The sequence below is a fragment of the Podarcis erhardii genome, assembly GCF_964252035.2.
Source record: "Podarcis erhardii genome assembly, chromosome: 15".
Taxonomy (NCBI): Eukaryota; Metazoa; Chordata; class Lepidosauria; order Squamata; family Lacertidae; genus Podarcis; species Podarcis erhardii.
Genome location: NC_138505.1, coordinates 12,170,952 through 12,191,757, shown reverse-complemented (window position 1 = coordinate 12,191,757; position 20,806 = coordinate 12,170,952). Strand labels below are relative to the sequence as shown.

The following is a 20,806-nucleotide window of genomic DNA, read 5'->3' as shown; positions in this document are numbered from 1 at the left end:
GTACCACCTTTTAAATAAACCATGGAACCAAGGAAACTAATTCAAGTCCATCATCCAGGAGAGACCCAGTGTTTATTTCTATTGCAATAGAACAGAGCCAGTTAAAAAGGTCTGTCCCAAGGCACATCAGAACAAAACCTTACATAGTAGTTCAAACACAGCAAGCAAAGAATCACAAAACATCTAAGCATTCTCAAACCTATGTCAGGAAGGGTTACAGGTCATGAGAAGCAAAACCCATATGGCTCCATTCTATCAGCTTCACCCCCTAATTACCTTGTGGTGACCAGAAATGCCTAGGTCATTTGACCATTTTAGGTTTTGGATGTCACACGTTACCCTGCCAACCTAGCTCATGATCCGTCTTTATTGACGTTCCTCCTTCTATCTTTAAGGAAACTTCAAGGATTTTTGATTAACACATGGTAGACTTAGAATAACATCCTGGGGGACCTTGTGTTTGTGCCACTCTCAGGGCTCACAGGGCCAGATAAGATTTCTTGCTTATGACCTAAAGAGCATAGGGTTGTGAAATGCAGGCCCACAAAACCCTTGCACAGAAAGCAAACCTTTTCTTTTATGCATTCTAACTAAAAGCAAAACACTGCAACATTATTAAAATAAAAAATAGACACCTTGAGTTTCTAATTCTTATATTACCAGTACAGTGGTACCTTGGTTGTCAAGCTTAATCCGTTCCAGGAATTCGTTCGACTCCTGGAACCATTCAAAAACCAATGAGCTTCCTGCACTTAATCAGAAGCCAAGTCAAACATTTGGCTTCCAAAAAACGTTCACAAACCGGGACACTCCTGGGTTTGCAGTGTTCAGGAGCCAATAAGTTTGAGAGCCAAGCCGTTCAACAACTACTGTATTACCTGGAGGTGGCCAGACCGTATGGTTGTTGTTGATGTTGTTGTTGAACCTGGGATCCTTTGCATGCAAAACAGGTGCTCTTGCTGCTGATCTGCGGCACTGCCCTTAAAATGCAGTTCTTAAGTTCTAGGAAGCTACCTGTTACTGTGTCAGACCACTGGGTTCATCTAGCTCAGTATTGTCTTGAGCAGGCATGGCCAAACTTGGCCCTCCAGCTGTTTTGGGACTACAATTCCCATCATGCCTGACCACTGGTCCTGTTAGCTAGGGATGATGGGAGTTGTAGTCCCAAAACAGCTGGAGGGCCAAGTTTGGCCATGCCTGGTCTAGAGTGACTGACAGTGGCTCTCCAGAGTTTCAGGCAGCAAGCCTTTCCCAACCCTACCTGGAGATTCATTAGGGATTGAAACTGGGACCTTTTGCATGTAAAGTGGGTGACTTTCCACTAGCCTCCTTCCACACATAACCTGAGTACTTTCTGTTACCTGAACTCTGCTTCTTTTCTCTCCCCTCCCCTTTTTTTGCTGCTCCTTCTGACCATCTAGTGCTGGAAGCTTGTGGGCTAAACACAAAGAGGTAAGAAAGCTGGGCAAGAAGTGGAGTTCCCCATCACCTCTGGTTCTCATAAGAGGCTGGGTTGAGAGTGCACATTGGATGTGCTTTTAAAACTTTTTAAACTTCAATTTACAGAAAATAAGAGAGATCGGAGAGAAATCGCTGGAGGAAATTGGACCACCTGGTTACTTTGCTAAGTAAGACCCCCCCCCACATACACACACCAAGCCCTGTGCAATAACTAACTCACCTGATTGACGTAGGACAGAGAATGCTTCAAGAGCTTTTCTAGTTTCCAGGTGGGGTGCATTCACATCCCAGCAAATCCAGGTTGTGCAATTGGAAGCTCTTGGGTGACAAATCTTGTTCCCCCAAAGACGGGACTTTTTGAAATAAGAGAAGTGCACTGGCATGTGTGGAATAACAGTTGCTTTGAAGCAATGTTGTCTAACCTTTGCACAAACAAATGGGAAAGAATGCTCATTAAATAGACAGCATTGTCTAATCTCCATGCAAACAGTCTAGGATAAATGCCCAATAACCAGACTGTCTGGAAGCTCCCAGAGCGTAGGAACATAGAAATGTAGGAAACTGTATTCTACTGAGTCAGATAATTGGTCCATCTAGGCAGTGGCGTAGTGTGGGTTGCCAGCACCTGGAGCGAGGCAAGTACTGCACACCCTAAAAAGCAACAGTGGCAGTGGCTTCAGACACTCAACAGCCCCAGAGGCATCTCCTGGGTTTGCCACATACCTTCATCCAGGGGCCATCCAAGGCCAAGCTTCTGAAAGGAGGGCCTGAGCCTCACCCTTCACTTTGCCCAGGAAACCCAAGAGATCTCCGGACAAGGGGAAGGGCTACTACTCCCTCTGATTTGGAATTAAAAACTCCCAGCAGCGTTTGCGGGAAGGTGGCCATTGGGTGCTCAGTCATGGATCCTGCCCATTGGAGACTGGTAGGGTGGAATACAGGGAGCCCAACAGGTGGCAGCACCAGTGTCAATGGCAGGCGGAGCCAACTAATTCTAGTTTTGTCTCCACCCTCATCCTCCCTGCTAAATTTCACAAGGGCAACTGAAACTAAGGAATAGGAGGCTGGCTTGCATTGCCACCTAGAGTGGTTATAAGTAAGGAGGCAGGTCGGTGGGGCCTGGCTGTAGGTAGAGTGAGGTTGGTGGGGCAATGCCCCATTTGCCTTAATGGACTGGCCTCCACTACCCCTGCTTCTGACCATGGAGACACAAACATGCCCAAATTAAAATTCCATGTGGTCATCACTCAACAAGCAGTTCCCTTCCTGCATCCATCAGGCAAGGTCAGAGCAAACTAATCCTGGTCCACAGTCTCGCCCTCCCTCTAGTTAGCATCCATGTTTCCTGAAACAGCCTTAAAAGGCAAACCATTAGCAGTGCCAGGGGAAGCAGATCAGTTTCCACAGCTACAGGCTTTTAGCCAGTCAGCACTAATACAATTTTGGGGATAACTCCCCTGCCACCAGGGATTTTCATATCAGGAACCTACCACTTATGGAGTTCATCAATGCTTTTTACACAAACACACACACACACAATTCCAAGGTAGTTGAAGCAATCTCAAGATGGGTGGGGCTGAATGACAAAAGGCTAAAACAGGACAATCCAAAGAAGTTGAATGTTGGAAGATTCAGGACAGACAAAATAAAGCAGTTCCCACAGTGTATAGTTATATAGAATGCTCTCCCCCAATAGGCAGCAGTGGCCACCAATTTGGATGGCTTTAAAAGGGGATTAGGCAAATTCATGGAGAGTAAGGCTATCAAGGGCTACCAGCCACAATGGCTATGTTCTGCCTCCAGAGCCAGGCAGCCTGAGGTGGCTACCTCAGGCAGCAGAAGCCCCCAGGCGGCAGCCCCACCAGGCACCCTGCCCCTAACAGTGATGGCCCAACCTGACTAGTCCCCACTTTTCCCCAAGCAACAAGATGTGACTTTAACCTGAGCCGTCTCTTTTTCTTCAAGGTTAACTCAGAGAATCATGCGGGATCTTCCTACTTTCCAGAAGAAATTGGTAGGTCTGTGCATTCAAATCTTGATTTGTTCCATCACTGTTGAATGTTAAGCTAAAGCACCTTTAAATGTCAGGAAGTGATGCCAGTAGAGTTGCCAGGGGCTGACCTGGAGGCTCTGCCAATCTCCTTAACACACAAGTGGGGAACTTCTTTTTCAGTCTTCCCTTCTGAGCAATTTTTGTGGGGCCACATGCTACAGGTGAGCAGGGCTAGAGGCCAAAGTGGGTGGAGCAAAGAATGCTCCTTCGTACAGTAGCCTAGTTTCTACCTACACACTCACACACCCCTCTCTGTCCTCTCTCCAGGCAAGCAGGAGGTATTAGTTCAAGGAGACATTCTATCTAGGCAAAAACTCTCCAACGTTGTCCAAACCTGGACCATAATTTGAGGGTTTACTTACTACCCCTGCCATCCCTAAGGTTCCTGCTTCTTTAAAAACAAAACAAAACACCTGGTGAGCATCTGTCTCTGTTGAGATCAAAAGCTTCTCTCATTTATAGGTTCAGTATTATTTATTTACATTTATTTATTTATTTATTTATTTATTTATTTATTTATTTATTTTTATATATACCACCTTTATCTTCCAAGGCTCTCAAGGTGGTGTACATGGTTCTCCTCCTCCCCATTTCATCCTCACAACAACCTTGTGAGCTAGGTTAGACTAAAAGATGGTGAGTGGCCCCCAAGGTTACCCCGTTAGCTTCATGGCTGACTGGGGATTCGAACACTGCTCTCCCATGTCCTATGCCAACACTCTAACCATTATGCCACACTGGCTCTCAGTAACTAACTGCTCTGGGGTTCCCGTTATCCTGTTTCTTTCATAGGTTCAAAGAACCTCCCTTCCTAATGGAGGGGAATGCTGCTCTACATAATCCTCCATCCCTTTGCATTTAACCTCTTGGTCTGCATTCAAACATTTTATTCTGGGACGTTTGACTGTGCATCAGTGAACTGTGCTTCTGGATGGTAGTGACCCCACCATTTCCCCTTCATATGTTTTGTCCCCTGCCCCCCAAGCAATCCATGAGCAGCAAATGAGAAATAAACCAAGGTAGTGGGGAGAGACATGTTGAGGCAAACCATAGTTTATTGTCACGTGCAAACAAGGCCCAATGTGCTCTGATTTTCTGGGGTGTGGGGAGCAAAGGGCATAGTGGAGCTCAATACTGGACTTATAAGGGACAAGCTGTAGTGGGACGGGCAGGTTTGAGAAGAGGGCCACTCATAAGGCTCTGTGTTGCATTCACTGGGGTTGAGGGAGCAGACAGGGTGTAGTGAGGGGTTGGGCTGTCAGAGAACTCAAATGAAAAGAGAAACAGGGGCGGGGGGAGATTGCCAATGTTTGCTTACTTGTTTCATATCCAGGATGGAAATCAAAACAGATAATACAATTGGTATTCACTGTCATAGTTTTCAGTTCACCACAACCAATATGCGTTGGGAATGGTGTGGAATAATGCAATTCATTACTTTAAATTTTGCCATAGCAGACAGCGAGCCAAATTGTGTGGGTTTTGTCAGTGAGGGGAGGGGTGGAGCTAACTGTTGCGAGAGTGTCCCTTCTAATCTATAAACGTTATTGCAGAAAGGTTCAGAAGTGCCAGAAAAGTATAAGAGAAAGAATATGCATCCAAGGTATGAAACAGGGATAATCATGGGCTGGTACAACCACTTTCAAATCTGTTGGGGCGGGAGGGGTGCCAAAAGCATTAGGGGAGAACAAAGCCTCCCTGTGGTATCTCCCAATCAGCATGAAAGGGGAGCTTCCTTAGTCACTGGGAAGCAGTCTTATCACTTTTTGTGCTGATTGGAGCCAATCAGAGTGAAAGGAGAGTCAGCAACTGAGAATTGGCTCCACTGGAGAAGTTGCCGTGGGAAGGACACTGGGGAAGAATCGTTCTATATAGGCTCCAAATCTAAGCATTTAGGAAGACTGACATCCCAAAGTGCTTTGGTTCCCAGAGAATGGTGTGCAAGTTCTGTTACATACCATGGAACTTCAAGGGAAACACAACTTAAGTCAACTTAATTCACTCCAAAAGAAGATACTGGAGCACAACCATTGCCTGTATGTGTGCCCAGAAAATAGTAGAACTAGCTTAAAGACAACACATGAATCATTGCACTATATCCCTATTTGTTCTCTCTGGGGCACGAGCCTTGGCAGTGTGTATGGAGGTCCTGGACTACCCAGACAACAAGACCTCTCTCTTGGCCACACTGATATTTTCCAAAGCAAAGCAAATCAATACATTTGGCACCAGCTTGGCTGCAGGAGTTGCTGGAAGGAGGCATCCAAACCCCTATGGAACTCCACTCTCCATCTAGGAGAAGGACCCCTATGTATTATTATTGTATGATTATAAGATTGCTGTATAATCTTAGAAGCTTGTATCATTTTAGAAGGGGATGTGACTGTGACTATCATGTAGGGGCCCTGAACTTTTGAAATTGCTTCAACTCTACTGGCCACAATAGAAATGGAAGCTCTTGGGCAACAGGACAGATTTTTGACCTGGACTTACTTTCTTTCTTAAAGGTTAGCTAAACTGCTCAGCTCTGAGCTGCCCACCACCCAGGTAGGCATCTCAATTTATCTTTGTTCTTCACTCTCATCCATGAACCATGGGATCCCTTGACATGCTGTAGAGCAAACGAGGCCCTGCCCCACCAACTTCTCAGCCAGTCCCCACCTGCCTGCCTTCCTTCCTCCTTAGAACCTGACCATGGGAGGTGGCTCCATCAGTCAGCTTCTTCCTTCCTAGTCTCAGTGTTGCCCCTTGTATAACCCATCAGGGAGGAGGAAGATGGGGTCAAAGCTAGAATTAGTTAGCTCAGAGCCATTGGCTCTGGTGTTATCTACTGATGGGCTGGGTGCACTGTGCGCTGCCAGTCACAATATGCACCAGACACCTCTGCCTTTTCATTTAAAAATCAAGAAGGCAAGCCAGGTGAAGGACTAACAACAACAACATTATTACTTGCCATTAACCATCAGTTTCCAAGGCAAGTTAAAACAATATTTAAAATCCAGAATTAAAAACTCTGAAAACAAATAACAGTCAATGTGATTAATCTGAAGCTTTTTGTTTTGTTATTTTTCTCTTTACATACCTTTTCATATATTTTTTGTACCCCCATTTCATGAAACTGCAATATAAATCAGGTTTCTTTTGTTATTCTTACTGGATATGATCCCTGAAGATTGTGGGGTTTTTTTACATTTGCCCAGTGATTGTTCTTTGTTTTTCTTTGCCTTCTTCCCCATCCTTATTATGATACAATTTCTGACTTGGTTATGAAAATGATTGTTATTATGTCATTGATTTTATGTTTAGGATTTTTAAAAACTCAGTAAAAATATACTGCACACACAGTAATGACAGTTGCAGGAGTAGGGGGGTCCTGAAAACACAGGTGTCAAAGGCCAGAGCTAAATAGGTGCATCTTCACCAATCGGCTGCCATTTGCTCTGGTCTAGCAAGGGTATTCCTTATGGTCACATGGTGACTTAGTGGTACAGTGGGGTTGCAAGCTGGAGGTTGCAAAAGATACAATATAGAGAGATTTGGGAGACAGGAAGTGGTGAGGGATGCATGTGTTTTAGAATTCGTATCCTGCTCCTTCCATGCTGCGTAGGACTTTCAGACCCTCAAACAATCTCTTCATACACCAGGAAAACCATGAAATGAAAACCTGCAGAGGGAAAGCAGCATTAAAAAATAAAATAAAATAAAATCAGCAGCCAATATTATCCAAAGTTAACTGCAAATAAATCAGTTGCTAAAAAGCATTCTCCCCCCCATAAAAAGCATGTCCTAAAAGATTATCCCTAAATGTGCTTTGGAAAGTAATGTGCAATATCTCATGGAGCTGAGAGTTCCACAGCCTAGGTGCCCCTGAAGAGAAAGTATATATCTCTGCATTTCCCTGCTTTCCACATTTTCAGGAGCAGAGACTCAGAGAGTAAGGCCACCCTAATTACCAGACAATGTGTGGACAGGCTCATGGGAAGGGAGATAGTCCTTCAAGGATTCAGATCCCAAACAGTTGAAGGCTTTACTGAATGTTCACAGAGTTGTGTACTGGCCTCAACTGATCATGCTCTGCTGGCCTCCTATCTGGACTACTGTAATGCACTCTGTGCAGGGCTGCCCTTGGAGACTATCTGAAGGCTGCAGCTGTTAGATAGGCAAGTGGGACAGCTCCATGGGACCATTTTGTCACCAGCCCCGAAAATGTTGCATTGGCTGCCAGTGAACTATGGGGCCCAATTAAAAATATTAGTACTAGCAAAAGAGAGTGCCTTTCCCAATATTGTCCACCTTGGGCCCTATGACCAGAAGGCATACCCTGGTGGTGCTGCCTCACTGCTGAGTGCTGCCCAGTGGGCATTGGCCCATGATAGGGCCTTGTCAGTGATGGTTCTCCATTTGTGGATGCCCTCCCCTCTCTTTAGTAACTTTTGGGAGGAATTATAAAACATTCCTGGTTGCCCAGGCATTTGAAAGTTTCTGTTCCTGGCAACCTTGAAAGTATTACCTGTGAGTGTATGTGATTGTTTGTAGACTCTTTGGGAGGAAGTGCAGGATATAAATTTAATTTGATGATGATGATGATGCAGGGAGCAGTTTCTGGGGTGGAGCATAGTGTGCCTTCTAATGTATCCCTGTTATTGCAGAAAATGAAAATGAGGCATCAGCTGTCCCTGAAAGACTCAAGGTACAAAAGCAGAAATGCTCTGGAACACTGTGGGTACTTTCAAATCCATGGCAATGTGCAGAAATGTTGGCAAGAACCAAGGGCAGGGGTAGGGAGCTTGTGGCCCTCTCATATATGTTCAGAATAAGCAGAGTCAGCCCACCCATGAGGTGGACTGAAGAAACCCATCTCAGGTGGTGGAAGTAAAAGAGGTGGTGTTCTGCCTGCCCCATCACTTCTGCCACCGAGAGGGAAGCATTCCGCTACATGGTGCTGCTGATCATCTTCCAGAACCATGGTGAGAAGCCAAACGACAATGCTTTGAGGAGCGCCCAGGCCCCTGCCAAGTTCAGCAAGTGCTGGGGCATTCCTGAGTGCCATGTTGCCAATCAGTTCCCCGCCCCACCACGGGGATGGAGAAGCCAAGCGGCAATATTTTGAGGAAGCACCCCATCTCCCAGTGAGTTTGGTGCACGGTGGCAGTGGAATTGCTGGGGGGCAGAAGTGAAGGACAGTGGCATAGCGTGGATTGCCAGAGCCCGGAGCCCTTCTGCAAATGGCCTTTGCAACATAAGTCAGTTAAAAGGAAACTTAGTATCCAGATGTGCCTATTTACAGTGGTTATTTTCACTTAGCCCTATTTCTCGGTGAATCCACCAATTTCTTAGTGAAATGACACTTTTACCAGTAAAACTTGCACTGAACTAGTACAGAGAGCAATAAAGCAGCCATGTCTGACCCCTAGTCAGCCTCAAGACTCCTCCAGTCACAAAGCAGCACATTATTCATGAGACTCCCCTTTGTGAAACTGCTATAACAAGTATTGATAGCTGTCCGAGCAGACTTGTCAAAAGAGCAGATATCTATACATTTATCTGTGAAAATGGACGTTGGAGTCAAGGTATTCACAATTTCAAAAGAATGGCTCAGAATAGCCAGGAAAAGGCAATCAGTGAACATTATGAGGTATCATGACAGACAGGAGACAAGCCACCCTCTCAAATTTCTGTTGTAGGCCACCTCTTTCCCAGTGTGTTTTCTCTTGGAAAATAAGATGTTTCTCTGAACAGGACCTTCTCTCTGTTTTAAAGGTTAACTCAGATCCTGAGCCAGGATTTATCTGACGATGAGGTAGGCCGCTTATTCTTGTTTATCTTTCATCCCTGAATGGTGGGTTGCCCAGCATATTTGGATTGCTGGCCGGGGTGGGGGTGGGGGTGGGGGGAGGCACTTTGAAGGTCAATAGTTGTAATTTTCCAAGGTGCTTACCTGGACCCTCCATCTCTTTAAGATGTGCTGGGTGGCAGACAGGGAGAAAGTGTGTAAGGGAATATGCCTGGATAGCTTAGTTGGTTAGAGTGTGGTTGCAGGTTTGATCCCCGTATGGGACAGCTGCGTATTTCTGCATTGTAGGGGGTTGGACTTGATGATCCTCAGGGTCCCTTCCAACTCTTTGATTCCATAGTATCAGGTCTTTACTTCTTTTTTGCCCAAATTATCCATGGGTTGGGATAGAGATGAGTGGTGCAGTTGGCTAATATTAGACTCTGTGCTTTTATGGTCTTATGAGCCCCATGTTGGCTAAACTGTGGCCCTCCAGATATCATTGGACACCCAACTCCCATCAGCTCCTGCCAGCCTGGCCAGTTGTCAGGGAAGATGGGAGTTGTAGTCCAGCAAAACCTGGGGGACACCAGGTTCGTCACCTCTGCTTTATATTGTGCGTGTATTGCTTCATTCACTTCAAAATACAATAAGCCAGACTCCTCCTGCTCCCAAAGTCTTGCCTTGACTAAATTACTTTTTTTTGCTGGAGAGTCACCCTCTAATTTATAAATGTCACTGCAGGAAGAAAAGGATGAGTCAAAGAAAACAGACCTCCATTCTTCAAGGTATGAATCCAAGTGAGGGTGACCTTGGAATGCTGCGCCTATTTTCAAATTTGTGGCAGAGATGCCTCAGCCAGTGTTGCCAAAAAGCAGAGGGCGCAGGGAGGGCGAACTCCTCAAGTGTCAAGGACTGGCTGGATGAGGAAGAGTGGTGGGAGCTGCCTGACTTAGAACCCCCTGGGGAGGACACAGAAGATAGCAACTTAGATCCTGGATCGTGGTGGTGGGACATTGGGGAGCCATCTGTGGAAGGGACGAGCTGGGAGGTGCTAGAAGCAGATGGTTTGAGCGATTGGGGGTGGTGTCAGGAGGAGGAGGGCCTTCCAGGACAGGGTTAGAGGCTGAGAGTCGCAGTATGAGCGCAGACTCGGACAGAGAGGAGTCCTGAGATCCACAGATGAAGGGTGGTACACAAATTTAATGAATAAATCATAATGAAAGATAATTCCCTTTGTAGGCACAACAAAATAATATCCTACACTGAGTTAGAGACCACAAGTATTTATTGTGTCCCTTGCCCCTAGGCAGAAAATATTTATTGCCCCTAAAGATGAGAGAGCTGTGTACAAACTCATCTCTCACAATATGGTGGCCTTTCTGGAAGGAGTAAGAGCCACTCCAGGGGTGGCATGCAGCTGGTACTCTTGAAGAGAGGATCAGGAAGGTTCTTCTGTCCTCCTATCTATCTCTCCCTAGTCACAATGCAACGCCACCTCAAATTTGCCACCCCAAACAACTGCCCCGTTGGCCTTCCCTGTTAATCCGTCTAGTGCAATATTGCCTACAATTGCCTCTCCAAGGTTTCAGGTGGAGAGGTCTCTCCCAGTCCTACCTGGAGATGCTGGGGAATGAACCTGAGATCTTCTGCATGTTGAGCAAGTGCTCTAGCACCACAACATTGACCAAAGGTGGCTTTGCCTCCCCTCTCCCCATAATCTACGAACCTTCTCCTACAGCCTGTCAACTCTAACCCTGGATCTATCTTTCTCCTCCCCCACCCTCGTCATTTCCTGCAGTAGCAAGACAGTGCCCTTTGAGACCTCTCCTGAGGGAAAAACGAAGGTAGGGAGTGTAGAGAACTGTAAGCCTTTGGTATTCAGGAGGGCTGTCCACCTGCTGCTTGGACCCAGCCTCCAGAGAGTGTGACGCTAGGCATTTCATGTGGCCACCAAGCCCATGAAAATCTTGCTGGTAGGATGGTTATCTGTGGCCCTTCTTGGCAAGCCTGGTGTAGCATGTAAACAAAAGAAAAGACTGGATCAGACCAAAGGCACATCTAGGCTGGCATCCTTGAGGGCTTTTGCCAGCCTTGAATGGGTCCTTATATGGCAGGAACATAGGAAACTGTCTTCTACCAAGTCGAAATACTGGTTGGCCTAGCTCTGGGTTTCCCAAACTTTGGTCTCCAGCTGTTTTTGGACTACGATTCCCATCATCCCTGACCACTGGTCCTGCTAGCTAGGGGTGATGGGAGTTGTAGTCCAAAAGCAGCTGGAGCCCCAAGTTTGGGGACCCCTGCTACAGGGCCGTCTTAAGCATATCCGGCGCCGTGATTCAAAGATCCCTCTGGCACCCCCCCCCCTTTCCCAGAGTTGTCAACCTTTCCCCAAGCCTCTGCGGGGATTGCTCTCCTCCTGCAGAGGCTTGGGAAGGAAGCTGCACGCCTGCCAGCCATATGGTTGACGGGGCATAGCTAGCAGGCGTGCAGGGAAAGGGGAGGCCTCCGTCAAAGCCGCACAGCTCCCCCACTCACTGGAGTGCCCCTGAGAAGCCAGCACCCAGCCGCAATGCACCAGTAAGCCCAATAAGAAAGACTGCCCTGCCCTGCTGTAGACCAAGCCAGCTGCATAGGAGGTGAAGGACCGGGCTCAGTAGTGGTCCCTCTGCAGTTATCTGAGCCATGTGGCATCCGCTGCTGCCTCTTCCTAACTGGAGGAGGTGGCAATGAACACAGCAGGCATGGGTTGAGGCAACTGCAGCATATACTTCAATATACTGAACCATGTTCAAAGCCCTTCAGTCCCTGCTGATGGGGACAGGCGATCATCAGCACATGATGCCAGTGTTCAAAAGCTTGCCACATTGAAGCTTGGGACCTGCCTCGCTCTTCAAAGGAAAGAGACAGGGGGCAGGTAGTTTGTTGGCTCAACATCCATCTCAGCTCACAATTCACCTGCTGTATGTTGTCGGGGTGGGGTGGGCAGGACACCCACCTGTCATCATTTTCTGTCTGCCTAGCAGATTTAGAATGAAATGTCTCAGTAACAGTTGTTTTAAATTACTTTCTTTTGGCCCCAAGTGCTCAGGAAAATGTCAAAATCTTTCTACAATTTCTACTTTTAGTTAAGTCTTTTTTTTATGTAGTTACTTGATGGGGGCAGTTGCCCCCCTGGCTACACCCATGCCTACTGTGCCTTTAACCCCCACCTTGCCTATGTATCATTCAAATTTCTGTATTAAATAATTTGGCAGAAGCAGAAACTTGAGTCAGAATACTTCATCTAGAAGTGAGGCTTAGGCGCGGGGACCCTAAAAAACCACAGGCGCGGAAGCCTTTGGACCTGGTGACACGCGGGCACCATTTGCGCCCCCCCCCCGACCTGCGAAGGAGCCTTTTTGAAGGCTGCGGAACAGGGGACGGGGAGCTGCGTGGTGCTGAGAGTCCTCTGCTTCCCCTGCTGAGTGAAGCCGCATGCCATGGACGGAGAGCGCTGACTTTTTCCTGTGAACATTCGGATTAAAAGCAACAACCCGTGAGTAATATGGAAATTGGACTTATAAAAGAAAGAATTTTTCTGAATTTGGCACGATCGGGGAAGACGCAAAGAGGAAGTCCGTCTCCCCTGCCTTGTAAACAATCTGAAGCAAGGACTAAATAATTAAGGTCGAGAGAATATCTCCTTTTTATTGGATAAAACTATCAATTACACGGATTGACAGTATAAGTAATTGTGCTGGAGGATAAGAGCTAACTTTGAGAGCCAAAGTGCCCCCCCCCCGAGACCCGGGAGCGATCCGCGAGAGGAGCCTGCCGAGGAGACATAGAAGACTTTGACAGCTGTCAAAGTTAGCTGTCAAAGTGGGAAAAAATAGAGAACTTTGTTTCAGATGTTTTTGCTGGTTACACTAGCTACAATATAGTGATAAATTGTTGAAAATAAAGAAGAATTGAAACAAGTTAACTGGACTTTTGGGCTGGAAGTGTAAGGAATACTCAATAACCAGAATCCCTCTAGAGGGGGCTCAGGGACACTGCAAGAATGGAAATAGGTCAAAAAATACTAGCTGATCTGGACGAGGTTGCTTTTCTCGTGAGAAAACTGGTAGAGCAGAGTCATGTTTTGTCTACAGTCCAGGCAGCTGATCAAGAAAAGAAACTTGAGAAACTTGAGGAAGTGGAGAAAGAGATAATTGTTGAACTGGAGCACCAGGAAGGAGGGGCTGAAATGTTGCAGAAGGCAAAAGAGAGCCGGAGGCCTGTCAAGATGGATATAAAAGAAAAAAAGGACTGGATGATGAAAATTTGGTTTGAACTGAAGAAGGAGGAATGGAAAGATCTCCCTTTGTGGAGATCTGAAGATTTTGGGACATTTGGACCTAAAAGGATTAAGAAACAAGTTTTGAGCTCCACTTTTAAATTTGGAGGCCCGGCCGGATGGAACATGGACAATTTTGGGACAGAGCCCTTCCGAGATTTGGTGGTTAATACAAAGGACTATCAAAAAAACCAGCAGAAAGGAACTGAGAGAGAATTAAGAGCCTCTGACGTGAGGAATCCAGGCTGATAGTAGATGGACTAATGGACAATGGTTTGGGGATTGAAACTGGGAAAGGGAGGGTGGGGTTTGGGAATCCGAAGGGTGTACAAATATATTCTGATCCTTTCTATTGTTTCTTTCTTTTTCTTTTTTTGTATTGTTATTAGTATAAAAATGGGGAATTCGTGTAAGGGAAACTGGGTTGACCTTAGAAAAAGTCTTTAAGTATAATGATCAATGCATATAAGTTAAAATTTGATACATAAATTGAATTAAGTATAATAACAAAATAGGGTTAAAAACTAAGGATAAGAACTTGTTGAATAAATATTTGGACACGGAATACAAGAAGGGGAGGTGAGGGGAAGTCATAGAAAAAAGTTATCGAAAATAAGGATTGTAAATGTTGAATGCTTTTTTTTTTCTTTTTCAACTCTGTTTTTTCTCTTTTGTTTTTTGTTTTTCTTTTTTGTATTATTTGAAACTCCAATAAATATCATTTAAAAAAAAATAGAAGTGAGGCTTAGGACAGTGGCCTTATTAGGCAATCAACCCCTAACCCCGCAATGTGGGGCTAATTGTACTGACCTGTCTTCTATGGTTCTTAGAAATATCACGATGCAGGTAAGACCTGTGAAGTCTTTTGAACAACTAGTGCAAATGTTGCTGTAGCTGTCTTTTTGATGTTGGTCTGCCTTGACCTGGATTAGGGTCACCATATTTCAAAAACTGAAAATTCAGACGCAGAAGTTGTCAAGGTATTGCAGTTGTTGAGCTATTGAGTTGTTGCAAAATCTCCAGATATTCACCAAAAAAACATGGATTGCCATATGCCCATGTTTTCCCGGACATTTTATCAATTTTTGAAAATTCTGCTTGAATGTTATTTCTGATGGATGAATCCCGGATATGTCCAGGGAAACCTGGATGTATGGCAGCCCTACCTATATAGTGATTTTTAGTTAACAGATTTCTTTACTTCTTCTTCTTGCTTCTAAACTCTTAACCTCCTGCCCAACAGGCTGAAGCAGCTGCAAAGGATGGCACACTGAAGGGTGACTCCTTGCCTTCAACTGTAGGTGAGGTTGTATCACCGGAGTGGGAGAAGGACCAGGGGCGGAGGAAGGGGTGTGTGGTAGAGGCGGGCCGTCCCGGGTGTCAGCACTGAGGGGGGTGACAAAATGCTGGGCGGCACTGACTGCGGGGCCTGCAGCGTGCCCAAGCCATGTGTCTTTCCTGGGAGTGACATGGTGGCTTGGGCACCTGCAGGCTCCGCTCTGCCCCAAATGGTCCACCCACCACCTCCCCCTCAGCTGTAGAGTGGCTGAATGGGAGGAGGCAGGCAGACTCCTTGGAGGCCCCACGGAGTGTCCTGCCCCAGCTCGCCCCGCCCCGCAGGCAGCTGGCCCTGCCCCTGGCACAAGGCACGCATGCCACCCCAGGCACCTGATTGGCTTGCTCCGCCGCTGAGAAGGGCCCCTAGATAAGTGAATGGGCCTGTCCCTGTCCCTCCCAAACTTCTCCTGAAAATCTACCAGTGCTTTAGGGCACATTCATCCTGAATTTGAAACAATAGATGAACCCAAATTCACCCATCCTCCTGCATTCTGAATTTTGCCATTCAGACCCCCAGTCAAATAATGTTTACAATTATTTAATTTTATTTATTTAAGGTATTTATATCCTGCCTTTCTCCCAAGTTGGGATTCAGCATCTTAACACTTTATACAAATTAATGAAAACAAATGAGTTAAAAACATTAGTTGAAATACAACAAAGCACATTTAGAACAAGCAAATAAAAGATAGATTGCCCTGGAAGCAATATTCTTCCTCCTCTTCTTCTTCTTCTTCCCCATCAATTATTATATTTATACCCCACTCTGGGCGGCTTACAGCAACCTAGTAATCACTATTGTCTGCATCTTAGTTTTCAAAAGCTTATCTGAACAGGAAGGTCTTAGCCTGCTGGTGAAAGATAACAGAGAGAGAATCAGTCTAGCTGCTCTTGGGCAGAAATTCCACAATCTGGGAGCAGCCACAGAAAAGGCTCCCTTTCTTGTCACCAGCAACCATGCCCCTGATTTTGAGGGAATTGAGAGAAATGCATATCCTAAGGTCATGTGTGCATTTATATATGCCACTTTTCTTCTGAGGAGCTCAAAGTGGCATAAATGGTTATTTTCCTCCCCATTTCATTCTCACAGCAACCCTGTGAAGTAGATTAGGCTGAAAGACTGTGGCTGGCCCCAAGATCACCCAGTGAGTTTCATGACTGAGTATGTCCTATTATGGAAATTTGGAGTTTGCGTGGGAATTGTGTATATTAGGAGACATCCACACTAAAAACGCTGGTGGATTTTCAGGATGACTTAAAAAAAACTAGTTGGTGAACTGATGAGGAGAATGTGGAGAGCTCAGACTGGAATAATGAGAAACCAAAATGGACATGTTTCCCCGTCCTTACCCTATGTTCAGCTTCTTACGCCTTGTTTCCTCACTTCACACAGGAAGCTCTGTCTGGAACATGGGGCAAAAAATAAGCCACTCGAAGATGTCCCCCCAACATGGGTATCACGTGGGCCAGCTTACTCAGGTGTGTGTAGATGCAGCTAAGACAATGGAACAATGGGTTCCTCTCGGGGGAAGGGAAAAAAGATGAACTATGCTCTTAAACAGACAACCCTTGTTAACAGAGGCCGCTCACTGGTGGCAGATTCGATATTTAACACCATTGGGGAAGGCCACAGTTGGGTTTTCTTCCTCAGGCGGCAAAATCTGTCATCCAGATTCAAGGTGGGGAAGAGAGATGGGGGAGAAATTTGATTTCATTTAAATACAAATCTATCCAATTTCCTGTTTTTGAGAACAATATGCAAACTGAAGCACAGATATCCTTCAAAGCTTGTGTTTACCTGAATTTTTGCAGTGCAATTCTCCGACCAGTGTTTGCAAAAATTGCTTCTGTTAGGGGAAAGTCAGTGTACAAACAAATGTATTCATGAAAAGGGCATACAAGAATGCATTAGATAGAGGGAAATTGTTTGTAAAAACGTGTGCATTGGTCCAAACTGCATATAGAAATTGGAAGAATTTCATACTAAAATGCTGATGAGTTTTCATGAATTTATTTATTTATTTATTTATTTATTTATTTATTTATTTATTTATTTATTTCTAATGTAGGGATTGGAATCTCTGGGTACTGATGCATGGCTTTGAAAAGGGGGAAAGCTGCCAATCCGTAACTGACTGGTCCTTTTCCTTTCATCCTAGGATAAAATTTACAAGCAAAGGCTACTGAAACATGAGCGGGACTCCAAAATAGCTGTAAGCCTCTTTCAACAATTCGACCTTTCAGTTGTATTGCAAGGAAAGCCGTGACCTGTGCATATCACCACTTCACTTTTGGGTGGTGCTATTTATTGATGAGAAGTATAGTCCTCAAAACATTTTGAATGTTTCCCTTAGAGCAGAGCTGGGGAACCTCAGGCCCAGGGCCAAAAGTGGCCCTCCAGGCCTTTCAAGCCCTCAGCATTCTCCACAGTCTGTGTTGCACTCTGTTAGAGTACTGTCGCCTGTCTGAAACAATGCCTTCTTGCTTGCCTGGACGGTAAACAGAGAGGTGTGGGTTTTTTTAAATATAATTTTTATTAACAAGCCAATCAAATCACATCACATTAATTCCAAATTACACAGCCAAATTTGTAATTTTTGTTGGGGGTACCCATGCTTCGAGCTCAGAAAGGGATCCAAACATCTCTCTTGCTGCTGCTTTGATGTTCACAGTTCTGTCCAAATAGTATTCACAGTTCTGTTTAATCTTCTCTTTGTTATTTTCCTCATCTTCTTATTGTTGTCGTAAACAGAGAGGTGTGTATGGGTTTTTGGGAACCTCTGGCTTTTTGTTTAAGGGGGATGTGGTGCTGTGGGTTAAACCACAGAGCCTAGGACTTGCCAATCAGAAGGTTGGCAGTTCGAATCCCCGTGACGAAGTAAGCTCCCGTTGCTCGGTCCCTGCTCCTGCCAACCTAGCAGTTCGAAAGCACATCAAAGTGCAAGTAGATAAATAGGTACCGCTCCAGCGGGAAGGTAAACGGTGTTTCCGTGCGCTGCTCTGGTTCACCAGAAGTGGCTTAGTCATGCTGGCCACATGACCCGGAAGCTGTACGCCGGCTCCCTCGGCCAATAAAGCAAGATGAGCGCCGCAACCCCAGAGTTGGCCACGACTGGACCTAATGGTCAGGGGTCCCTTTACCTTTACCTAAACAACAACAAAGAAGTTTGCTGTACACAAATAAATGTTTCATCCAGTGCCCCACCCACATTTTGCCTCCTGCTGCATCCACTTCTGCATTTCACTAGCCTACTGTGTACAAAGGTAAAAGTTACATCTACCTCTGGCCCCACCCACCAGTACCATGTGGTCCCTGTAAGGTGTTGCACACATGGTAATGCGGATCTTGGGTTGAAAAGCGTTCCCTGCCTCTTCCCTGGAGGCTGACCCACAGGTACCTTTGCTCTGTGCTTTCTAGGCACAGCTCCATGTTTTCCAGATCTGTATCCAAGTGGCCTTTTTCGTCCCAGCACTTTGGGAAAACCCGCATGTTACTGCTGAATCCGAGCAAATGGCAATCTGCTTCAAATTTGACTGCCGTTTGCTCTGATCCAGCAGCAAAATGTGGATTTTCCCGGGGGAAGCACCAGGACCAGGACCAACCCCCCACCCCCACCCCCCACCCCCTGGCATTCAGACATGGACATGGAAAGCCCAGACCTGTGCCTAGAAACACAACACAAAAGGAAGTCTGGGTGAGCCCTCTGTTTAATGTTCCTTTTGGACTTTGGAGTTGTATGTTTTTTACAATTATAAGTCGCTTCAAGACCCTTTACAAAGCTGGAGATGAATAAATGTAATATTCAATGATGATACATAAGCATTTAATTATAATAATTATAAAACCATTGTTATGATTAAAATGTTCTAAATGTTCAGATTTTTTTCATAATCACAAGGGGTGGGGGAAAATGGTTGAATTTAAAAAGTAAGCAGAATATCACCTTGAAGTGATGGTAGTGGTGGTCTAGGGGTTCTGTGTGTACTTTAAACGTATCTCCCTAATCCCTTGCTCACTTCCCCATTCCACAGATGCCCATGCCGCTCCAGGAAGTGATGGAGGAAGAAGTGTTTGACATCTTAGTGGAAACCCTGTTTGGTGAGGAGAAGGCTTGTGTACTGCAAGTCTAGCCTGCTTTTGTGATCACAAGGACACATCTCCCTCTTGAAGTCAAGCCACCACTTATATGTTGTCCCCCTGCCCCAAAGTGTGAGGACTTCTGTAAAATGTGTTCATACTAATATACAGTGGTACCTCGGGTTAAGTACTTAATTCATCCCGGAGGTCCGTACTTAAACTGAAACTGTTCTTAACCTGAAGCACCACTTTAGCTAATGGGGCCTCCCACTGCCACCGCGCCACCGGAGCACGATTTCTGTTCTCATCCTGAAGCAAAGTTCTTAACCTTTGTGTAGCTCAGTTGGTTAGACCATGGTGCTGATAACACCAAGGTTGCAGGTTCGATCCCTGTATCGACCAGCTGCATATTCCTGCATTGCAGGGGGTTGGACTAGATGATCCTCAGGGTCCCTTCCAACTCTACAGTTCTATGATTCTATGATTCTACCTGAAGCACTATTTCTGGGTTAGCGGAGTCTGTAACCTGAAGCGTATGTAACCTGAAGCGTATGTAACCTGAGGTACCACTGTATATGTATAGATACAAAAATTCAGAAATGATCATTGTAATTTACACCCCATCTTGCACCATACATTTGAAGCAGCAGCATGCCACGTTAATCAGTCATGGCTCCCCCCAAAGAATCCTGGGAACTTCAGTTTGTTGAGGCTGCTAAGAGTTGTTAGGAGACCTCAATTCTGCTCAGATAGCTAGAATGCCTAGGGTTCCTTGGGAAAGGGGATTTGCTCTCAGAATTGTAGCTGTATGAGGGGAATTATAGATGTCAGATTACATGGGGACAAGATGGAGCCCTGCAGGACACCAGAGGAAAGCTTTCATGGCATCAAGCACTGGCCCTGCCTCTCAGAACTGCTTTCTGGAAACAACCCTGGAAGTAGGGGCAGAACCACCGATTGGCCACTGTGAGAATAGGATGTGGGACTAGAATTTAGGGTTGCCATATTTTGAAGATAAAAAACAGGACACTATTATACTATGGCGGCCATTCAAAGCAAATGAATGCAATTTGTCTCGAATTTTGCCCCTGAAAAAGAGGACACATGGTGGGCCACTGACCTGATTCTGCAGCAAGGCTCTTTTTATATTCTCATGATCATGGAAGGTGAGGTTCCTACAGAAGTGCGGGCTTCTCATATGTTGCTTAACACCAGCTGCTGGGAATCGTTACAGGTGAGCAGAGTTTCTGTTGCCCTCAGGTCCAACTTGCAGGCTTCTCGCAATGCTAGAATGGATGGACCTTTGTCCTGATCAAGCAGGCTCATCTCATGAGAGGCAGGGCAAGGTCCCAGAGACTCAGGTCACTTATGCACCCCGCCATATTGTGATGGTAGAAACTGTGGAAATGTGTGGCATGTAAAAGTAACCTCTTCCCCCTCTACCACCCCTCCTCAGACTACCACAAAAAATTAGGATCAGAGCACCCTCTCACCATCCAGATGGAGCAGCAGGTGGAACACCTTCACCTCCAGTTGCAGGGAAGAAGAGTTCTTTGAGTGAAGATGCTGTGCAAACGACGCCCCTCCTACCCTTTGCCCACCAGTACCTTGAAACCACCTTGAGAACAAGTAAATGTTTATGTGTTTTCATCCCGCCCCATCCTGTGGTTTTTCCCCACCCCCCTGTGGGCTGGGGCAGCAGAGGAGGGCACAGGACTGCGATTCTGTGAGAGTGCGGCATTAGATTCAATTTGCAGCATTAGATTCAATTTGCATATTTTA

At 45.8% G+C, this 20,806-nt stretch overlaps 2 protein-coding genes across 5 annotated transcripts in view; both read left to right on the top strand.

Annotated features, from left to right (window-relative positions):
- LOC309329834 (uncharacterized protein) overlaps positions 1-20,806 on the top strand; it is a 129,955-nt gene that overhangs the window by 51,569 nt on the left and 57,580 nt on the right. The window lies entirely within an intron of this gene.
- Positions 1,351-20,674, top strand: CATSPERZ (catsper channel auxiliary subunit zeta). Its single transcript, XM_081841414.1, has 14 exons — positions 1,351-1,452; positions 1,567-1,628; positions 3,427-3,475; positions 5,068-5,117; positions 6,022-6,061; positions 8,164-8,204; positions 9,275-9,314; positions 10,032-10,075; positions 11,089-11,134; positions 14,852-14,909; positions 16,340-16,425; positions 17,106-17,159; positions 18,979-19,045; positions 20,481-20,674. The coding sequence occupies exons 3-14, from the start codon at positions 3,443-3,445 to the stop codon at positions 20,579-20,581; spliced, it is 660 nt and encodes a 219-aa protein (XP_081697540.1). The 5' UTR covers positions 1,351-1,452; positions 1,567-1,628; positions 3,427-3,442; the 3' UTR covers positions 20,582-20,674.

What these genes read in the sequence shown, in the direction of transcription:
- CATSPERZ (XM_081841414.1), top strand. Translation starts at nt 3,443, where the DNA reads ATGCGGGATCTTCCTACTTTCCAGAAGAAATTG. An exon ending in AGGATTTATCTGACGATGAG is followed by an intron (nt 9,315 to 10,031) that starts GTAGGCCGCTTA and finishes ATGTCACTGCAG; the next exon opens with GAAGAAAAGGATGAGTCAAA. An exon ending in CTCCTTGCCTTCAACTGTAG is followed by an intron (nt 14,910 to 16,339) that starts GTGAGGTTGTAT and finishes CACTTCACACAG; the next exon opens with GAAGCTCTGTCTGGAACATG.